Raw genomic sequence first — 23,174 nt, forward strand, 5'->3', positions numbered from 1 at the left:
TATACTTGACAGTATTGTTACTCAAGTAACTTTTCAGACTTCTCCAACACCTCTGTACTTTTGTACTTCACATTTGAGCAGTAGCCGGTGATCTCATTAGAAGGAGGCTGTGCTTTAGTTAACTCTAAAAATGGTTTGTTGAAATACTATGTAAAAATATATTTTTAAAAAAATTAATATGTAACATGGGAGCCGCATGTGGTCTCAAAAAACTAAACAAAAATGTGACAATGTGCAAAGCGATTTGTTTTATACCTAAAGCTGCAAACTTGATCTGAACATGTACAAGTCCTGTATAAACTGTATTTATCTATTTATTTAACTTATTGAGATATCGCAAATAAACACGAATCAAAAAACATTTACATTGTTTTAATATTCAAAAATACTTACAATGCACCTTTTTTCAAGACTTTTTTTCAAAACAAGATGCAGCCAACAGCCTCTCAGACCTTTGACCAGTGTCTTACCCAAGGACACAACAGTAATATGTAAATGTAGCCGCAAACGCAATGACCGGCCCTCAAGTTCCCATTGCCAACTGTGATCATGCCTTTTCTGCTTCTTTGCTACACAGTGGGGGTATTTTTGCTTAATTTCTAAATTTTGGGCACATTTTGTGGCTGTTGTGCACAAAAATCACAGAGATTAGACACAAGAGATTTGGGTAACTTTTAATGTCCCAGACCTCTAGATCAGCCATTTCCGAAGTCTGCTGTGCCGTGGCCCCCTATATCGATGTGAAGATAACACAGAGCTGCTCTAATGATATTTTTACACTACATGTAAAAGAATATGTAATGTTTTCTTCTTAAATTTATGTTAAAATAATTTATTTCTGTGAGTTTAATACTAATATAAAGATATATAAACAAATATTTTATGCAAAGTTGAACGTTGAAAACTCTGTCATTTACTTGAGCAGGATGTATAAACAGAATTTTGTGCAAAATTTCAGAGATTTTTTGAAAACATTTTTCTCATTATATGAAAGTCTGGAATTGGGTGTTCCCTGTTATTCCACACCCAATTCCATTCGTTCACATGCCAGTGAACTTACAATTTGAGGAAAAACTGTGAATCATCATCCTCCGTCACAGCTTATGTGTGTGAACGGGACGTGCAGAACTTGATCTGTGTCTTGGTTGAGTGTTTGTACCAACCAGGACTAAACTCAGATTAAACCAGAACTGAACCAGGACTAAACCAGGACTAAAGCAGAACTGAACCAGGACTAAATCCAGACTAAACAAGGACTAAACCAGGACTAAACCAGGACTAAACTAAGACTAAACCAGAACTGAACAAGTACTGAACCACAACTAAACCCAGAGTAAAGGAAAACTGAACCAGGGTTAAACTAAGACTAAACCAGGACTGAACCAGGACTACACGGAGCAGTAAAATACAATGATGATAGAAAGCTCAAACAAAAGTCTCAGTGCAGCTCAAAGGGGTAGGGTTATTAGACCTGTGCTGGGGCAGTTTGAGGAATATAGCAGTCCTCAGGACAAAAGTGTCCCTCATTTCTGTCCTGAAACCCAGGGATCACAGAAGTGTGTGAGGGAGCCAGGAGAACTCAGGAAACACAACAGCAAAGCTTCTCCTAAGCCTCACTCTCCACTCTGTGTTTCCTCTTCTTTTGTAGCCTTTTAGAGCTAGATGGCTAGCATAGCTAGCTGCATGCAGGGTTGCCATGACATACAGGAAAAATCACTACAATCAATACAATAGTCCTTAATGTCTGTCCTATGAACTGCAAAAGCTTCACATCGTAGTTGGTCAAAATCCCAAAATGTTAAGTTAATATTTAACATAAACATTTTAAAAGTTTTATACAGCAATATAGTAGTGTATGTTTGGGATGTCCCCAGCCTTGGTATCGGCTTCAAAAGTGTCTGTCCAAACTGTTCTGTAGTTACTTGAAGAATAAATTGCTGTTACCTATGTTTTGGTAAATGCTAGTCTCTCTAGTCGTATCTGGTAATATTGATTATTTGCAAAAATACAAAAATAAAATTATCCTGCCAAATCCATAAATTAAAAATATTTAAATCGTATTGGACGTAAAAATGTTGAATTGGTTCATCCCTAGTATTTACTAGAAGTAGTAGCAGCAGTAGCAGTGGAGTGAGAGTTTCTGGTAGTGACTAATCTTTCCTGCTTCTCCGCTTTAAATGTTAAAGGATGTGAGACTGAGACTGTAGCTTAGGTCTGCTGCATCTCTAAATGTGATCAAAATCACAATCATAAATAAATCTATTGTTTATAGAAGTATTATAGTATTAGTTTTCAGACAGAATGTAGCATTGTCTTTGATGGGGGTAAGAGTTAGCACAGAGACTTGTTTGATGAGAGCGTGCTAATCATCAATAGAGATGCTTTAGCTACAACAATGTAAAAAAGTAAAGAAAAGACCTCTAACAACTTGATAAGATGCTGTGTCACTACTGAAAAATACTTAAGTTTAAGGCCCCATATTACACTTTTTTCTAATCTATGTTATAATGTTATTTCCTCATCATAAACATACATGTGTTTTGTTTCATTCAAACATTTTTAACACACAATTCATGCATATTTAGGAATTCTCTCAAACGGAAAAATACTCCATTATTTGGATGATTTCAGCCCTGGAATTGCCTATGTCTACTGAACAAAAGGTGAACAGTAGCCGTTAACTTGAAAACTACTGCTTCATAAGGTGAAACAGAGTAAGAGGCAATTTTGTGTAATATAGGACCTTTAAGTATTTATCATCTTAAAATCTCCACTGGCTTACTATTGGGCTAAATGAAAACTATGAGGTATGACAACACAACCCCTAGCTCTGGTCTATAATGTATCTCACATGAAAATCCTGCCTTACAGGTTACATGTGTATGGGTGGATTCTCCTCTCCATATGAATCCTCCAGCTAAGTAGTCCTGAGCAGGACCAGGCTCAGATCTGGAGTACGGTCCAGGAGCACTGAGACCCAGTTATGATCAAGTTCTTTGAGTATCCTGGTTTTGTAAGTGTCCAAGTAAACGCAGTATCCTGGTTTCACTATCCAGCAGTAAAAGCAGTATCCAGGTTATGAGAAAACAGGACACTCTCACTGGGACATTTTGATAGTTTTCAGGATACTGTGGCATGTAGATGCAGTATTATGATTTATCATCACTAGTACAGTACTAAGCATGTGCAAAGTGAAGTACCAAATACAGTAGGAGCAGCAGCTTTCCCAAAAGACTTAAACTTATACCGGGACTTTTTAAGTAATAATATTTTATACCTATAAACAAAATAAAGTAATGTACTGTTTAATACAATCATGTTTTAACAACAGGCTAAAATATGTGACTATTTCTGTTGGTCTTGAACTAAACTGATGTGGGTATTTTTAACTGTGAATAATGCCGTTTACTGAAGCTGTGGCAACACTTCACAGCCTTATGTTCTTTTATAAATGCATATCTTCTTTCTTTGTTGTTGTTGAAAACATGCAGAAAAGCCTTACATTAGCAAAGCTGCTAACATGTTATGGTCATTGCTATATCTGTGCCATAGCTGCCGTAGTTACCATTCTAAATATCCATCCTCATGTACAACAGGGATATGAGTATCCTGGAGTGCATGTCAATTTCATATCCAGAATACTGCCATGACTGGGATAAGGCTCATAACCAGGATGTTTTTGCACACGTAAACACACTTGTGGAAGCACATAGACACAGCACAGAGCATATAGACTCAGGAGGTTGACCTTTGACGTCCGGCTGCTCTGGGTGTGTCCAAGAAGTGAGGTCAGTTGAGTGAGTGTTCTCTGCATTTGACCCATCCTTCAGTGTCTCTGGATTGTACCTGTGTTTGACCCATTCTTCAGTGTCTCTGGGTTAAACCTGCATTTGGCCCATCCTTCAGTGTCTGTCAGTTAAACCCCGGGGTCAGGGGATCATTTCCACTACTCCACTGCTTGGAATGGGACAACAAGACACAGCTTCCACAAAACGAGACAATATATGAGTGTGCCTTTTATTGCAGATGGGTTTTGGGCAAGTTTTAGGTGTTTTTGATGAAAACTCTTCAAGGAGATTATGATGAGTGATTTTGATTTTTTTTTCTTTACCTTTACATAATTCCATATATCTTGCGGCATATATTTGGTGTTTTCTGTGTGTATAAAGTGTAGAAAGTAGTACATAAAGAAAAAAACATTGAATGAGAGGGGTATGTCCAAATTGTTAATTAGTCTGTTGTTAGGTGTGTTCTATCAAAATGACGACTGGATTCGATCAGTTCAAATTTCAAAAGTTTATTTCCCTGACAGTTACAATCTAATACAGGACCCGGGGTCAAAATGATCTATCCCTCGAATGTGCAGCAGGCGGTCTGTCTGCCTTTCCCTGGCCCCAAAGACAAAAATGTAACATGCAACATGAATATGCAAATATTATGTTGAGAAGGTAGACACCTTGATCCCTCCTTCCGGCCTCGTTCACTCAAACAACACCGGCCTGTTTTTCCGGCCTTGAGTCTACTCCGGCAGCCTTATCTCTGTAAGGGAGTCTGTGGAAAGCACCCACTGTCTCCCACAATTCACATCTCACAATGTTGCCTTTAAAGTAGGACTGTTATAATGAGTGAATAGTTTCAGTGTTAGAATATAGTGCTTGTTGGGCATACCTCAAAAGGATACAACTTTAAAGAATAGTTTCAGTGTTAGTATATCAAACCCGTGCTCAAACTTTAATATAAAATAGTGCTTGTTAAACAGCCTTCAAAAGGATACAACATTCAAACAATATATGCATTCAGTATAAAAATGGTGGTTACATGACAATATTTAAAGGATATATGAATTATTATGTTTTGATATGGTATATGAATTATATAATGCATCTAAAAAGCTTTATTACTTGACATCCCCTTCACTGTAAACCCACTAGACCTGAAAACTTCTTGTTGTGTTGTTACATCCTCCTCCTTCATTTGTCCTTAAATAGAAGAGGATCAGACAAGACCTCATCTAGATCACACCAGGCTTAGACCAGTTTCAGTCCAGGTTTAGACCAGGTTTACTCCAGGTTTAGACCAGGTTTACTCCAGGTTTAGACCAGGTTTAGTCCAGGTTTTAGACCAGTTTTCATTCCAGATTTTTAAATCTTTCAGCAACATGGAATTTGATCTTATTTCCTGGTAAGTACAAATGTAGCAGTCTCGAGTTCATCTGCAGATTTTGTGCTGTGGTTGGATAAATGCAGAGGGAGAATGGATCTTGTCACTGATAGAAATGATCACGGGGGAAAAAAAAAACATTTGTGGATTTGACTTTTTGGAAATAAAACCAAATTGTTAAAGTATGTTCTTCTATTTTAGGTTAAAAAGGAAGTTGTGGCCTGATTCTTCACAGGTGAGTCTATTTATTGAACTATTTAACCAGAGTAAATAATTTAGAACGTCACCTGTGTCAGTGCATATCACAGGTTTTCATGTTTTACTAATTCTTGGTTGGGTCTCAGTTTAGACCTGGATCATTCCTGGTTTAGTTCCAGTTAGGTTGTTAGTTCAGAAAATGGGGGACGTGTGCTTCTCAGGTGGTTTTGTCTTGTGTTTTTGTGTGAGGAAAGACAAGTTCCGAATCTTAAATAAAAATGAGTGCCTCTGTCACAACTACCAGCAAGAGACTTTAATCCTGCTTTAGTCCTATATTTAATCCACCTTCATTCCCTAGTTCAATCCAGGTTTAGTCCTCTATTAATCCTGGTTTTGTCCTGGTTTAGTCTTACATTAGTCCTGTTTTTAGTCTACTGTCAGTCCCTGGTTCAATCCTGGTTCAGCCCTGGTTCAAACTTGGTTTAGTTCTGGTCCAGTACTGGTTCAGTCTTGGTTTAGTCCTAGTTCAGTCCTGGTTCAGTCCTTGTTCAGTCCTGGTTTAGTCCTGGTTCAGTCCTGGTTTAATCCTGGTTTAGTCCTGGTTTAGTCCTGGTTCAGTCCTGGTTAAGTCTTGGTTTAGTTCTGGTCCAGTACTGGTTCAGTCTTGGTTCAGTTCTGGTTTAGTCCTGGTTTAGTCCTGGTTCAGTCCTGGTTAAGTCTTGGTTTAGTTCTGGTCCAGTACTGGTTCAGTCTTGGTTCAGTTCTGGTTTAGTCCTGGTTCAGTCCTGGTTCAGTCCTGGTTCAGTCCTGGTTCAGTCCTGCTTCAGTTCCGGTTTAGTCCTAGTTCAGTCTTGGTTTAGTCCTGGTTCAGTTCTGGTTTACTCCTGTTTTAATCCTGGTTTAGTCCTGGTTCAGTCTTTGTTTAGTTCTGGTCCAGTACTGGTTCAGTCTTGGTTTAGTCCTAGTTCAGTCCTGGTTCAGTCCTTGTTCAGTCCTGGTTTAGTCCTGGTTCAGTCCTGGTTTAATCCTGGTTCAGTCCTGGTTAAGTCTTGGTTTAGTTCTGGTCCAGTACTGGTTCAGTTCTGGTTCAGTCCTGGTTTAGTCCTGGTTTAGTCCTGGTTCAGTTCTGGTTTACTCCTGTTTTAATCCTGGTTTAGTCCTGGTTCAGTCTTTGTTTAGTTCTGGTTTAGTCCTGGTTCAGTTCTGGTTTAGTCCTAGTTTAGTCCTGGTTCAGTCCTGGTTCAGTCTTGGTTTAGTCCTAGTTTAGTCCTGCTTCAGTCCTGGTTCAGTTCTGGTTTAGTCCTAGTTTAGTCCTGGTTCAGTCCTGGTTCAGTCTTGGTTTAGTCCTAGTTTAGTCCTGGTTCAGTCCTGGTTAAGTCTTGGTTTAGTTCTGGTTCAGTCCTGGTTCAGTCCTGGTTTAATCCTGTTTTAGTCCCAGTTTAATCCTGGTTCAGTCCTGGTTAAGTCTTGGTTTAGTTCTGGTCCAGTACTGGTTCAGTCTTGGTTCAGTCCTGGTTTAGTCCTGGTTTAGTCCTGGTTCAGTCCTGGTTAAGTCTTGGTTTAGTTCTGGTTCAGTCCTGGTTCAGTCCTGGTTAAGTCTTGGTTTAGTCCTGGTTCAGTCCTGGTTCAGTCTTGGTTTAGTTCTGGTTCAGTCCTAGTTCAGTCCTGGTTCAGTCTTGGTTAGTCCTAGTTTAGTCCTGGTTCAGTTCTGGTTTAGTCCTAGTTTAGTCCTGGTTCAGTCCTGGTTCAGTCTTGGTTTAGTCCTAGTTTAGTCCTGGTTCAGTTCTGGTTTAGTTCTAGTTTAGTCCTGGTTCAGTCCTGGTTCAGTTCCGGTTTAGTCCTGGTTTAGTCCTGGTTCAGTCCTGGTTCAGTTCCGGTTTAGTCCTGGTTCAGTCTTGGTTTAGTCCTGGTTCAGTCCTACTTCTGTCCTGGTTCAGTTCCGGTTTAGTCCTAGTTCAGTCTTGGTTTAGTCCTGGTTCAGTTCTGGTTTACTCCTGTTTTAATCCTGGTTTAGTCCTGGTTCAGTCTTTGTTTAGTTCTGGTCCACTACTGGTTCAGTCTTGGTTTAGTCCTAGTTCAGTCCTGGTTTAATCCTGGTTTAGTCCTGGTTTAGTCCTGGTTCAGTCCTGGTTAAGTCTTGGTTTAGTTCTGGTCCAGTACTGGTTCAGTCTTGGTTCAGTTCTGGTTTAGTCCTGGTTTAGTCCTGGTTCAGTTCTGGTTCAGTCCTGGTTCAGTCTTGCTTTAGTCCTGGTTCAGTCCTGGTTCAGTCTTGGTTTAGTCCTAGTTTAGTCCTGCTTCAGTCCTGGTTCAGTTCCGGTTTAGTTCTGGTTCAGTCTTGGTTTGGTTATGGTTCAGTCCTGGTTCAGTCTTGGTTTCTTTCCTGGTTCAGTAGTTGTTCAGTCCTGGTTCAGTTCTGGTTTAGTCCTGGTTCAGTCCTGGTTCAGTTCTGGTTTAGTCCTGGTTCAGTCCTGGTTCAGTTCTGGTTCAGTTCTGGTTTAGTCCTGGTTCAGTCCTATTTGTTTTGTAGGTGGAACATGTCACATTCTGGACTCTGGAGGTCTCTGTGCTGCGAGCAACGACCACAACAAGCCAGGACTTCTGTGAGTGTGGGTCCGGGTCCAGCTCCGGTCTGGTTCTGAATATGTAAAGATTATAAAAGTCAACGTGGCTCATTTCCATCTTCAGTCTAGTGTTGCAGAATTCATCAAAATCACAATCTGAATTGAAACAATTGCCAAGTCATAAAGGTTGCAGTTTTTGAAGTACCGTAAGTACCGTAACCACAAACAACACAATCTTATTCATAAAAAAACGAACCTGCTAACCCTGTGTTTTAGATCTGCATGTTCTGAAATGTAATTCTTTTGTCAGTGTTAGTTTATCAGTTTACATTTTAGTCTTTTTGTCAGTTCTGTAGAGTAGGGCTGGGTAAATTAACACATTTCAACGCATAAAAAATAATCATAATTCATTATTTTGACATATCAATCAAAAAACCTGCATGTTGAGAGAGCACGACATCGAGTCCACCCTCTGTCTGAGTTTTTACACTATCCAAAAAGAGTCAGTGATCACAGAGAAACAGCTCACCAGACTCTTCAAATGGAGAGTGACACAGAATACATGATTAAATACGCGCGCATCACTGCAATTGCAATTAGATTTGTGATTTATGCTTTAATAATAGGATTATTTTCTTTCTTTCTTTCTTTCTTTATTCTTGATTTGATAGGGACCATGTACAAACTCATTAATCTTACAAAAGAAAGGATGATTTGTACCAGATTTAGCTACTGCTACTTTCCATGTGCAGCCCCTGAGCAGGTGAACACACATGAAAATACACATTTCATTACAATTAAATTATAGACAATAAACTATAGACAGCTCATTATTAACATTAGCAGATAAATACAATTAAATGTCCCCATGTCCAATACAGTTTGTTTCCCAACAGTCCAAACCAATATAAAAATATTATTGCAATTATTACATTATGTGCAAGTTTTTATGGTGAATACAGAACAGTACAAATTAACTAGGCTAATGTCAGTACATTTGATTATCTAAAATGTACTTTTTCAAATTTCTAGTAAAATTATTCAAATCCACAGACAATTTCAGACTGTCTAAAAGCCGATCTCACTGTCTGATGGCCTGATGGTCATGTGTGGAATAATCATGGCACTGAAATATGTGAAAGATGCCTCTACTGTCAAGCTGCTCCTCATGTGTCTTAGGGAAGAGATGTATCGGACTGAGTTGTGTACTTTTTTATAGGCTTTTTAAAAGGCAAAGTCTCCAAATGAACCTCTAGGTTTGTCTCTTTTACAATATTTATTTTTACTCCATTAACAAAGATATTGGGCATGTCTTTAATTTTGTTAGTTTTGATAAAATACATACCAACTGTTTTATTAATATTTAGTGTAAGACATTATGTCACAAGATTGGAGCCAATTACCAATTTTGTCCATAGCTGAAGATAATCTAGTGGCCATTGCTGTGCATCCCTCCCATCTGCATAGACAGCATCATCATGTCTACATCTTTGCACATGTTTAGGAGGTCACTGTTATAAATGCTGGACAACTGGGGCCCCATAATTGATCCTTGTGGAACCCCTGTTGTGCAGGGCTCCAAAGAGGACATTGAATTGTTTATTATTACAAACTGAACCCGATTGGAGAGATACGATTTTACCCAATACAATGCATCAATGGAAAGATAGTACTGAGAGAGCTTGGACAGGAGGACAGAGTTGTTTACATACATCTGGAGTTATGTTTCTTTTCACTGACATGTTTAACACACAAATCCTATAAATTTAGTTCTTCTCTCAAACTGAAAACACTCTGTTCCACGCTGATAATACATTTTTATAAAGAATAAGATGGAGGTTTAGTTGTTTGTGGAAAAAGTTATGCTTAAAAAATTCTAGCTTTTGTTATTTGCTGTGTCTATTCAAATTGTGATTTTGATTTGATTCTGAATAATCTTGTAGCCCTTTTTGTTGATGACCATTTGAGCCTTCAGTTTTAGAGCTGTAGAAAATGCTGTCAGTGTTGAGTTTGCCTGAAATGCTCCACAATATGGCATTAATCTCATCTCCATTGAAACAAGGAGGTTTTTCTTAGCAATAAAAAATAACTGAAGCAAGATAAGATACGTTTAATGCCATATTGTGGAACTTTCCAGGCAAAGCAAAGTCTATCAGATGCACTCCCATCCTTCTGTATCCCTGTATGTGAATGGCCAAACCACAAAGCCCATAAACAGCCCTCTCTTTAGTCCTGTTTGGCCCTGGTTTAGTCCTGGTTTAGTTCTGCGTCTAAGTTCTGTTTCTGGGTCTTTCTTAGTGTCCCAGTCGGACCTGTACGTGACTCTGACGTTACCAACAGCAACAGCTGCTACGCGAAGAACCAAAACCATCAACAACAACAACAATCCTGACTGGAATGAGAAATTCAGATTCAGAGTCCCCGTCCAGACCAAAGTGAGTGCAAACCAGACCAGACCAGAGTCAAGACAAAAAAACGAAACAGAGAGCGGACCAGACCAGAGAACGTACCAGTTCAAAGACCAGATCAGAGACCAGAGACTAGACCAGACCCCAGACCAAAGACCAGAGAGCGGACCAGACCAAAGACCAAACCAGAGACCAGACATGATAGGGACCAGAGAGTAGACCAGAGACACCAGACCAGAGACCACACAAGACTAGAGATCAGACCAGAGAACAGATCATAGACCAGACCAGGGACCAGAGACTGGACCAGAGACTGGGCCAGAGACTGGACCAGAGACCAGACCAGAGACCAGACCAAAGACCAGACACAATAGAAACCAAAATATTTGAGTCCTGATTTAGTCCTAGTTTAATCCTGGTTCAAACCTGTGTCTCTCCTGTAGAACGTGTTGGAGATCTGTCTATATGATGAAGACCTGATCACCAAAGATGACCTTGTATCCACAGTCCTGTTGGACCTGGAGACCCTGGAGCTAGACTCGAAGGTCCAAAAATTCTTCAGTCTGGGATCAGAGGTCAGAGGTTACTCACACTTTATCATTGTCTGGATTGTCTGGATTTAAACAGTTTATTTTACACGACACGTTTCCAAGTATTTGTGACTAGTATTGATTAATTTTTTTGTTTTTTTTTATCTGAATTAACTATTTTCTTAATCTATGATCATTTTAAAATATAAATCAAATTAGTAAACCGGGTTAGTGGCATTTTGTGTAAAAATTTGGCCGTGTTTGTGTAACAGACAAAGGATGTGCTGGAGATGGAGTTTGAGCTGTTGAACAGGTGAGATCACTGCATAATGTCTGTGCTGCTCAGTGCCTTTAAAGTCTAGCCCCCCTCATCACTTATTCCATCGCCTCAGAGCTCCAATCAATTCCAATTCTCAAGCTAATTTAAAGATGGGGTATTTTACTTCTATGGGGTATTAACTTCTAACACATAACATATTTAGATCAACATGTTACCTTTTTTAGTGCTTTGAAAATGTTATATTCACCGAAAACAACGTATTAACATGTTTAATAAATTTTACTTTCGTTTATGACACTGAGTCTTCCCTCCCTTTTCTCAGTATGTTAAGTCACTCCCTCTTCAGAGCCCTATCTCAACACAATCAGTGTGCATCCCGCTAATGAAACTAATGCACATCGTATCAGAATTGTCGTGTGTGAGCATGGACGACATAGGCTTGTGTGCTGAGCATTGCACAGAATCTTACAGCTAACTATAAGGAGAGTACGAATAGGCTCCGAGAGAAATCACTAAAATACTCAAACAATACTCAAACATGAATGAGATCTAAAACCTCTTTGTGCTTGTTTTTGATGAGGGAACAACAATACAACACAATAAAAAGCTCAAAAAAACTGTTTTACATAATACTACATCTTTAAAGTTTTCTGAAAATATTGTTTCCTTGTTGCAGCAAAGAAAAGCCTCAAGAGTACATCACCAATGGGATCCTGATGGTGAGCTTCTAACACACAGTTCATATTTCGACCTTGAGTAAAGGTTAAATAAAATAAAATGTTATTATTGTTTTACAGGCACCTCCCCTGACTGTCATGAACGTCAAAGCTAAAAACCTTGCAGACAATAACAGTGAGTACACAGAAGGAGAGCTAGAGAAACAGACAGAGCAGAGCTAGAGGAGCAGATGGGAGCAGAGCCAGAGGAGCAGACGGGAGCAGAGCCAGAGGAGCAGACGGGAGCAGAGCTAGAGGAGCAGACAGGAGCAGAGCTAGAGGAGCAGACAGGATCGGTGCTAGAGGAGCAGACAGGATCGGTGCTAGAGGAGCAGACAGGAACAGAGTCAGAGGAGCAAATGGGAGCAGAGCCAGAGCAGCAACCAGGAGCAGAGTCAGAGGAGCAGACAAGAGCAAAGCCAGATGAGCAGGGCTAGAGGAGCACAGCCAGAGAATCAGACAGGAGCAGTTAGAGGAGCAGAGCCAGAAGAGCAGAGCTGCAGAGCCATAGGAGCAGAGCTAGAGGAGCACAGCCAGAGGAGCCATGGAACAGAAGGACTAGGGGAATGTTGTGAAAGATGACGTCACTTGTTGTGCAGAGCAGAGGATTCATAGGAGAAGCTCAGATGCTTTTATGCATCTCTGAGCTCCTCCTGGTCTCCACACAGGACCTCTGAGCAAAGCCCCAAAGCTAAAGCTGCATGGAGCCTATGAGGGAATCCATACTTTGAAGGAGGAGGAATGGCTCCAGTTCCACGTGAATCGAGAGTTGGAGACAGAGCTGGGCCTCACTGTGAGTATCCTCTAACTAGGTACTCCTGACCAGGATCTGAACCATGGACTGTATAAAGAAGTAGACTGAAGGAGGGTGACATCACTTTCGGCTCCAGCCAAATGAAGCCCATCAAAGTTAGCATTTAGTTATAGAGACGAATATGGAGTTAAGTTCTATATTCGGAAATGTGACTGCGAGTATCATAGCAATGAAAGAGTTAATCTGGAGCAAGGCTGTTGAAGGTAATGCCCCCCGGGGAAAGAAGGCACCTGGCGTGTCTGTTATTAAGGTTCATATCTTGATTTACAAACAAAATAGCAAAAAAACAAATGACAGCAGCAGTTACAAAAAGAGGGGCGTTTTTCAATAGAAAGTGTATTGGAGCCAGATTTGATGAAGCCAAAGCACGCCCATGGTCACTTCCTATTTTGAATGCGCTAGCAGGTTAATTATGTCCATTTAGTCTATGATCTGAAGAGGGTACTTGTTGCAGGAGGAGGACAAACGAGAAGTAGTTCCATCATCTATTCCTCTGAAGTCCCTCCCCTCTCAGCAGTCTGCAAACATCTCTCTCTCTCTGGAGAAGGTATTAATACTACTACTATTACTACAATACTGCTACCACTGCTACTAGTGCCTCTCTACTACTATTACAATGCAATGGACAAAACTGAACTGCAAAAGCAGAAAATAACTTTGCAAATGTATCTGTGTTTTCAGGCCAAAGTGGATCTGCAAGTGAAGACATGGGAGAGGTATGTGGCAGAATGGTTATTCTGTCTCCTCAGTAAGACGGTTGTGGGTTATAGTCTTGCTCTTTCTGAGTGGAAGTTGTGGGTTAGACCGTTGCTTTCTCTTGTCTCAGGAATAAGGAGGATCTGGGAGTGCGTCTCTCTCTGGATGTCCCCTCTCAGGAGAAGGAGTTCCTGCAGAAGAGGAGGAGGACTGTGGCTCTTGCTCTTCAGGCTCTGTTGGGTCTGGATGCTCCGCCCTCAGACAAACGGGTATGTGCACTTAAAACACCAACAGAAAATGCTGTAGAATCACATGGTTTCCTGTATGGACTCCATGTGCAGATGAAATTGCTTAATAGAGGCATTTGATTACTATAATAATACAACATAAATATAATAGTGGAATAGAAGCTACTGATGCTAAAGTTGGATTGCTGAGTAGTGAAGGAAATTTGAGTGTCAAGTCAGAATGAGTCTGGTGAAGGTGAATCAAAAAAACATGGAGAAGTGCTATAGGATTAGTACTGATGATGTCATGAGGTAAACTTGCTCTGATATGTGTGATTTCACAAATATCATGAGCACACCAGTGGTCCAGACCAATCACAGCACAGTATTGTGGTGGAGTGAAAGTGAAGCATCCAAACAAACAGACATACTTCAGCCTACTTTCATATAAACACTGATTATTTATTTTGTGAGAAACATTTGGAGGCTAGAGCTTTGTGCATTTGAGGGGGGAAAGTCTGTGTGTGTTTTTCTCTCAACTGGATATAGCTTTGACCAATCATATTGAATTATTAGTCGTGGCGTCTTGCCTTTCCCAATCACTTTTCGCAAGGGCCATTCCAGATAAATGTGCAGAACTCAAGTAAGAATACAGGGGAGGAAGATCTCTTCATTACAATTCTATTTTGTCATTCTAGATAATAACTAAAACTCAGGTACCCGTACTGAAACCAGGTCAAATATAACATACATTGGTTCTGTTAGTTGCCTTGTTCTTCTGCTCCTCCAGGTGCCGACCGTTGCCTTGGTAGCGTCAGGGGGTGGGTCCAGAGCCTGCACTGGGTTCCTGGGCTCTCTGAAGGGTCTGAAGGAGATCGGAGTCCTGGATGCCGTCACTTATATAACCGCACTGTCTGGGTCCACATGGTCAGAGAGAATTCACATAATACACCATGTCCACTGACCTCCTGTCTGCTCCTGTTTGCTCCTCTGGCTCTCCTTCTCTGGCTCTTCTCCACTGGCCCTGCTCCTCTGGCTCTGCTCCTGTTTGCTCCTGTGGCTCTCCTCCTCTGGCTCTGTTCCTCTGACTCTGTTCCTGTTTGCTCCTGTGGCTCTCCTCCTCTGGCTCTGCTCCTCTGACTCTGCTCCTCTGGCTCTGCTCCTGTTTGCTCCTGTGGCTCTCCTCCTCTGGCTCTGTTCCTCTGACTCTGCTCCTGTTTGCTCCTGTGGCTCTCCTCCTCTGGCTCTGCTTCTCTGGCTCTGTTCCTCTGACTCTGTTCCTGTTTGCTCCTGTGGCTCTCCTCCTCTGGCTCTGCTCCTCTGACTCTGCTCCTGTTTGCTTCTGTGGCTCTCCTCCTCTGGCTCTGCTTCTCTGGCTCTGTTCCTCTGGCTCTGCTCCTGTGTCTCTGCTCCTCTGACTTTGCTTCTGTCTAAATGCCTCCATCTTTCTTTAGGGCGATGTCCACACTCTGCCAGGAGGAGAACTGGTCCCATAACCTGGAGAACATCATCTCCAAAAACAGAAAAGAGTTAACCAAGAAAGCCAACAGTAGCTTCACCCTAGAGATGATGCATTACTACTATGCAGAGATGGAGGAGAAGGAGAAACAGGGTCACCTCGTGTCCTACATTGACATGGCAGGACTCATGCTGGAGCACCTTTTGTTTGGACAGGTCTCACACTCCCCAGACATCTCCTTCAAAATGTTACCACTGCATCTTCTGCTACTCTGACACTCTCCTCTGCTCCCCTAACTCTCACCTCTGCTCCTCTGAGTGTCTCCTCTGACACTCTCCTCTCCTCGATCTGATCCTTTCCTCTGCATCTCCTGACCCTCTTCTCCACACCCTCTGATCCTCTCCACTCTATTCATCTTTCAGAAAAACACCAGTACTCTGTCTGATCAGCGGAAGACAATAAAGAATGGTCAGAACCCTTTCCCCATTTACACTGCGGTCAATGCGAAGGAGGTCTCCCACGGACAACAGCCTGAAAATGGCATGTGTTTTATTTTCTTCTCAGATGTTTCTCCTCAGGTTCTTTATGCTCATTAGGCTGCAACAGTTAAACATGATAACTGCAACCAGTCGACCATTCAATTAATTGTAATAATATTTTCATAATTCTAATCGTTAACTGGACTATTGATACTAGATGTCATGCTCACCTGTTGTAGCTCCAACTAAGTCAATTCTTTTGGGTCAGATTGCGTAAAAATAAAGCTCAGATTAAAGTCTAACAAAACTTCAGACAGAGCATGCCAACAGTTAGCATCACACTACCAGGGAATGTTGATGATACCAGCTGCGAAGTATCAATGTAGTATCAATACAGATGTTTTAAAGTGGTCCTTCATGTCAGATGTTTCAGAGTGATCTTTTATGGCATGCTTAAGAGTGGTCCTTTATGTCAATGTTTCTCCTCCTCAGAGTGGGTGGAGTTCACTCCGTTCGAGGTGGGTATGCAGAAATACGGAGCCTTTGTCAAAACTGAAAACTTTGACTCAGAGTTTTTCCTCGGACATTTGATCAAGAAGCTCCCGGAGATCAGACTGTCTTATCTCCTCGGTAAGAACATGAATTGCAAGAGTAATCACACTCAAATAGAAATTCAGATGGACATTATTAGCAAACCACAAAAGCTGCAATAAAGTATCATAATTTCCTCCACAAAAATATTATTATCTTTTTATTCTGCATAAAATCTACTAACCCTGTACTTTAGATCTCTTCGAACAAGTTCATATTTCAGTCTTTTGACAATTTTGTTAGAAGCGTTTAAAATGTGAACTTTGAACACAATCCTTTTATTACAACATTAATGGCAAATTTATTAGCAAGTACAATGTTTATCAGAAAATTTCCAATCAGCTATTTTTTCCCAAATCATTTCAGCCCTTGTAAAAACTTATGCTGCTGATATACACTTTTGGTTCACCTTTTAAAATAGCTACTTCATCAAGTCATCAAATGGCCGTCGTTTATATGTTTTTTATTTTTACCCAGAGTTTTAAGAGGCAGTATCCAGCTTCCAGCTCCATTCTCTCAAGTTTACTAGTTAATGTAGGACTTGAGGTTCTTGATGAAACAAAACTATAATTTCATTGTCAGACTCATGTCCCACACCGTTATTGGTGCGTACACTTTCTATTCTTTTTAACTCTAGTTAAAGAAGACCTATTGTGCTTGTGTCTGTTATATAGCTATAATCTATGACATCCGTGGATCATTATGTTATAATTTTCACATTTTAAATTTGCAATATTCATCTAAAATTACTTAACAAATGAAACAAGTCCACTGACCTCAGCATTAGAAAACAATTGGAGCTGACGTCACCATAAACATCATCACAACAAAGAGCCGTGAAGTGACCATGTGACGCAGCCAAATCTTAAGCCTATCAAAATTATAGAAAATAAAATTGGAGTGGAAAAGAAGTACAGACCGATGGACATGTAGTGTTGGCGGTGAAAATGAGGGTAGTCCAATCTAAGATATCTTGAAAAAAAGTGATTAAAGATTGCTCAAACATGCACAAATCAGTCCAAATAGAACTTTGGGTGGTTAGCTCTGAAAAGCCGATTTTGCGTAATAGACCCGCTTTAACTCAACTGAATGGCAAACAAAGTCTACAACTGACAGCACTTAACACTTAACTGTTTTTGGTCAGGCTAACAAACTAGCATTATTGACAAAATTTGGCAGATGGCTCAAATTATGGAATGACACCCCTGACTTCTCTCTGATCCCTGACCTCTGTCTCTGCAGGGATCTGGAGCAGTGCTTTCTCGGCATCTCTGCGCGATCTCTGGAAGGCTCTAATTGGAGTGGACCCTGTGAGCTCCAATATGGAGCCAGAAGTGGACGTCATCGGTAACACACTCTCACTGCTACAGCTGCTGCTTTTATTTTTAAATGCATTGGATTATTTTCCATCCATCCATTGTGTCCGCTTATCTGAAAAAACATCATCGAGGAAAACATCATCTGCAAACAGCAGAGATGAGATTCTGTGACCCCAAACCAGACCCCCTCCACCTCTTGACTATGTCTACTAACTATATCCATAAAAACAATGAACAAAACAGGTGACAAAGGGCAGCGCTGCTCCAACATGCCGTGAAGCACTCCTTTCCCCTCTTGAGGTACTGGACAGTGACAGAATGTATTTAAGGCCAACTGACGGTCCTTTATGGCCTCCCCGAACTCCTTCCAACCCTGGGGTTTTGCCTCTGTGGCGGTACGAAATGTGGCACACTTGGCCTGCCAATACATGTCACTGTCTCAGGAGTCCTACAGGGCAACAAGGCTCCATAAGGTTCCTTTTTCAGTCTGACTACATCCGTCACTTTCAATTCAATTTATTTTTGTAAAGCCTAAGATCACAACAGCAGTTGCCTCTTTGGGCAAACATGAGAATCACTTCCGCTGTTCACCACCACATTCGGGTAATGCCACTGTGGCAGCCACAGACCACTACTATCACAACTACGAGCGGTCACATCGATAATGGAGGAGAAGACCACGATCCACTCGGTTTTAGTGTCCAAAGCCTCCCCCTGGATCTTGGAGAAGCTCTGGAGGTGTGAGCTGAAGACCTGCTGACTATGGCTCCATCAGGTGGTGTTCATTAGACCCCAAGTTGTGAGTGGAGGTGAGGCTGACTATCAAAATTGCACCTCTAGTTGAACGCCTTTGCATTTGAGAGCAGGTGCTTAAAACTCATTAACACACGGTGAATTTCGCCAAAAGTTTACTTTTTTTACTCTGTTGTCTGCCGCCTGTGGCATGTGTATGCTTGAAACACACCGTGGCAACATTGAGTTAGCCTAGACTCCCATAAGCTTTGCATGTAAACCAAACACCCCTGACGCTATGGTCTAAATGCAACATTAATCAGCTGAGAAAACACTTCACAGCAATATCACAGGACCCCTATGAGGAAGACTGCGAGTGAATGGTCCAAACTGTATCAAAACAACTAAACTTTGGTCTGAAAAAAATATTCTATTAGAATTAATTATCAGAGACCTAATTAGACCAAACCTTGAGTGAACGAGCTCTAACCTAAGTGTCTCTTGTGTCTCAGAGAAGAACAACCAGGACTCCACTTTGGACACCCTCCGCCTCGGCCCATTTTCCGGCCTTGCTGAGAAAATCACCGGATTCTTCAAAAAACGACCAATCGTCAACAAGACCTTCAACTTCACCAGAGGACTGACTCTGCACCATAACTACAACAAGAACAGCAACTTCCTATCATGGAAAGGTACTATCCATACTCTTATACAGGTGAAGTGTCTCTGTCCACACACACACTCACAGAAACATACACACGTACGGGTGAAGTGTCTCTATCCGCACATGTGCACACACACACACACTCTGTCCACATACACATGTGTAAACGTGAAGTGTCTCTGTCCACACACAAGTTCAGATGAAGTGTCTGTTGTTGCAGAGTCTCACCCGGATGCCTTCCCAAACGAGTTGACCCCGTCTGACTCAGTCCTTCATCTCATTGACTCGGGACATGCCATAAATATTGGCTGTCCCCCAGTGCTTCGTCCTGAGAGACACGCCGATGTCATCATTGTCCTCAGTTACTCCTGGGACCCTGGCAACATTTTTGAGGTGAGCTGCTTTTTCAACTCTGTGACTAATGCTTCTGTCCTTACTCCTCAATCAAACTGCCCAGAGAAGTTGGAAGAATTCAGAATAATTAAAAGTACATTAAACGTACTACACTTAATGTGCATTGCTTCACCATGGGAACTCTTCATAATTCCGCCATATACCACCAGCGTGATGTCAGTGCAAAGTATCAATAGGAAGTGAGCATGGGCACAATTCAGCACAATCAAATCTGGCTCCAATTCACTTTCTACTGAAAAACCTTCACCCCTCTCTCTATAACTACTGCTGTCAGGCTCACCATTCTGACCTTAAAATGTTTGTATTAACATGCTCTACATGATCCTGGTGGTTTATTTCCCTTTTTTTTCATAGACTGTATAAAGAAGTGGACTAATGGAGTGTGATGTCGCTCATAGCATTTGTCTCCAGCCAAATGAAGCTCATCAAAGCTAGCAGTTATAAAGGCGAATTTGCCAAGTTTCATATTCGGAATTCCGACTGCAAATATCATAGTAACCAAAGAGCCAACCAGGAGCCAGGTGGTTGAAGGTAACTTCCCTTCCCGCCTATATCACTGGTTTAGCTGCGAGCGGGTGCTTATCAACGCTGTCAATCAAACCTGTTCCTAACGCTAGTGGGAGTAACCTCAGCAAAAGAGGGCAGCTCATTGGTCTGTTGTAAATGCTCATACCTTGCTTCTCATCTTATGGACAAAAAAGCAAAATAAAACCCCAGGATCATGTAGAGTGGTTGAATATGATCATTGTAAGACCAAAATGATGAGCCTGACAGTAGCAGTTATGACGAGAGGGACGACGATTTTCAATAGAGAGTGACTTAAAACCAGAATTCTTAGTTTCTTCACAACCTCAAATCAAACCAGTGGTGGCAGGAAGGAGCTTTACTTTCTTTGTTCCAACACGGCAGTCGCAGTAGCTCCCCCTGCAGTCTGAGTGCGCCGTTACATTACCCTCACACAGTTCCTCTGCTCTGTCCAGGTGCTACAGAAGACGAGCAAGTTCTGTGAGGAGCACCAAGTGGCCTTCCCCTCTGTAGACTATGCAAAGCTCCAGCAGCAACCAGAGAGAGAAGCGTATGTGTTTGAGGACCCAGAGATGCCTACCACTCCCATCCTAGTGCACCTGCCCCTGGTCAACGCCTCCTATAGGGAGCACAAGGCCCCAGGTGAGACCAGCACCCAGGTGAGAGGGGGTTATCCAATCAGAGAAACACATTGTTCAGGTCAAAATAGACTTGGCACTAAACTCTCATTTATTTCAAGTAAAAGAATTTATATATTTTGTGCTGAATGATACGAGAATTTTCGAGAGGAGAGGTCTGCATTTAAGAGACATGTGATTCAAATTAGCGGCTGCTCACACTCAGATTTCAGACCATTCTGGATTCAAACAGAATATAGAAGGACTGCCTGACTGTCAGGCAACAGGTGAGAGTGGGGCCCAGGTGAGAGCCGATCCATGTCTAAACTCTGCTCTGGCTTCTCCTCCTTTGATCAGCTCACAGCCGTCCTCTACCTCTGCACTTACACAACACAGGATTAAACAGTTTTCAGATTTGGCTCTGCTCTAAAGTATTGCTCCCCTTTTTTTGCCTGAATAGCCAGTCCCTTCTACATTCTGTTTGAATACAGAAGGTCCTAAAACCAGACCATAGAGCATGACATATCTCCATCCTGACTTGGGACAGTGCAGCCACAGCTGCAAATTTTTATCATGTGTGTCTCCTCTCCAGAAGTTTGCATATACTATATAAAAATACATGTACAGTATGCTTTTTTCTCTGTCTGACATGAAATCAGACTTAAGTTTTCCTGTTTTAGGTCAATTAGGATCACCAAAATTATTTCTATTTGCTTTTTAGACAGTTTTTCATCAAAGTCAGTCAGTCACAAGATTAATATGCATTTATACTATTTGGGAAAACCCAGATGATGATGTCATGTCTTTGGAAGTTTCTGATTGGTTTATTGACAACATTTGACTTAATTACATGGCATGTCTCAAGAAATAAATGTCTTTGTCTCTGTGTGCATTTGCTAACTATAATCTGGCTCTTGAAAGTTTCTTTTGGAGTAACGTCATCTCTAAGGCTAAGTGGCCTTTAGTCCATGTTGGTTTCACTGTGAATAATGACACACTGTTACCAGCTTCAGTCAGCATCTTTACAAGGTCTTTGACTTTTGTTCTTGGGTTGATGTGCACATTTTGGTCCAAAGCACATCCATCTCTGGGACACAGAACTCGTCTCCTTCCTGAGCGGTATGATGGCTGGACTTTTCCATGGTGTTTATTCTTGTGTATAATTGTTTCAATAGATGAACATGTCGCCTTCAGGCATCTGGAAATTGCACCCAAGGATGACTCAGACTTGTGCACAATATAGCTTATATCGCAACAATGTCTTGACAGACTTCTTTTGACTTTCCCAGGATATTACACAAAGAAGCAGGCTTTCAGGTGTGGCTTCAAATACATCTGCAGGGGTGTCTCTAATTAAGTCAAATGTTGTCAATAAACCAATCAGAAACTTCCAAAGACATGACATCATCATCTGGGTTTTCCCAAATAGTATACATGCATCTTGTAAACATACCACTTTGAAGAAAGTAAAAAATGTCTTTAAAAAATCTTTCTCTCAATATTCTGGCATTTAGCAAATACAAATAATTTTGGTAATCCTACAAAACAGGAAACGTTTCTCTGATTTCATGTCAGACAGTGAGGGAAAAAAGGTGTATGTGACTTTTCATATAGTGTACTTCTGGTTTCAACTTTAAGTAACAGTTTAGTGCTTTGATTGTTGATGCTGCAGAAATCTGTGCCGGTTTCTTTTTTAATGTAAGTTGAAATGTTTGTTTTTACTGGGCCATGCGTTTCTCTGATTGGCTAATCCACCTGTTAATCTCTGCTTTCTCTTTCCTCTGTCGGGGTCTAAACGCCAAAGTCGTGTCATCATCTTCCCTACGAATTAATTTGCCTCAAGTTTCAAGATTTATTTATTTTTATTGTCATTGTTATAGGAAGCAACGGAATTATGTTTAGTTTTGATGTAACACGCAACATAAAATCAAACAGCTAAAGATGACCATGAATGCTCCTCAAAATCTGTTCTTTAAATCAATTTTGTATTTCTTCATGAGTTTTGGACTATCTTAAAACCTTTTTGACAATATTTCTTTCTTCTGAGTGTGCCCAGATCTAAAGAAGCCGTTTACCTGTGTCTTCTCTGTCTCAGGTGTGAAGCGTGAGACGGAGGAGGAGCTTGCAGCAGGTCAGGTGGATGTGAACTCTCCAGCCTCCCCTTACACCACCTCAAACTTCACATACTCTGAGAAAGACTACGACGCTCTGATTGACCTCACCCACTACAACATCCTCCACAGCAGAGATGCCATTTTGTCTGCCCTCTCCAAAGCTATTAGCCGCAAGTGAAAAACTGAGCCTCACTTTTTCAACGGTTCAGAAATTTCATCACAATTTAAATGGCCCATGTTATGCTATTTTCTGATCTGTTATAATGTTTCCACATCAAAAACATATACAAATTTAACACACAGATCTTGCAAATTTAGGCTGAGTTCACTCTGTTCCACCTTGTGTTCCTACCATGTAGTAGTACAGGAAGTGCTCCACTCTGTTTTTAAAATCCATACACCTACACTAGAATCATATGGATAATTCCAGCCCTGGAATTTCCAATCTCTATGAAACGAAAGGTAAAAGTTAGTTGTTAATTGAAAACTACCACATCATGACATCAAAGGTGAAACTGAGCATTTTGAGCTTTGGAGATATAGACAGAGGGAGTGTGACGTCACCCACAGCGTTCGGCTTCAGTCAAATGAAGCTCATCGAGGCTAGAGCAGTTATTGGAGGGAATTTGGAGCCAAGTTCCATATTTGGGATTCCGACCGCGAGCATTAT

The 23,174-nt window shown here is 41.2% G+C and overlaps 1 protein-coding gene across 1 annotated transcript; it reads left to right on the forward strand.

Moving 5' to 3' along the window:
• Positions 1-512: 512 nt before the first annotated feature.
• On the forward strand, positions 513-22,682 carry LOC117370056 (cytosolic phospholipase A2 beta-like). The gene is made up of 19 exons (XM_055221668.1): positions 513-582; positions 10,218-10,354; positions 10,771-10,902; positions 11,130-11,170; positions 11,814-11,856; positions 11,935-11,989; positions 12,522-12,646; positions 13,122-13,214; positions 13,349-13,383; positions 13,494-13,632; positions 14,381-14,517; positions 15,045-15,264; positions 15,472-15,589; positions 16,021-16,158; positions 17,362-17,466; positions 18,683-18,862; positions 19,055-19,227; positions 20,229-20,415; positions 22,486-22,682. Exons 1-19 carry the CDS (start codon positions 513-515, stop codon positions 22,680-22,682), a joined length of 2,325 nt encoding a protein of 774 aa, XP_055077643.1.
• Positions 22,683-23,174: the final 492 nt, after the last annotated feature.

Source organism: Periophthalmus magnuspinnatus, chromosome 1 (genome assembly GCF_009829125.3).
Source record: "Periophthalmus magnuspinnatus isolate fPerMag1 chromosome 1, fPerMag1.2.pri, whole genome shotgun sequence".
Lineage (NCBI taxonomy): Eukaryota > Metazoa > Chordata > Actinopteri > Gobiiformes > Gobiidae > Periophthalmus > Periophthalmus magnuspinnatus.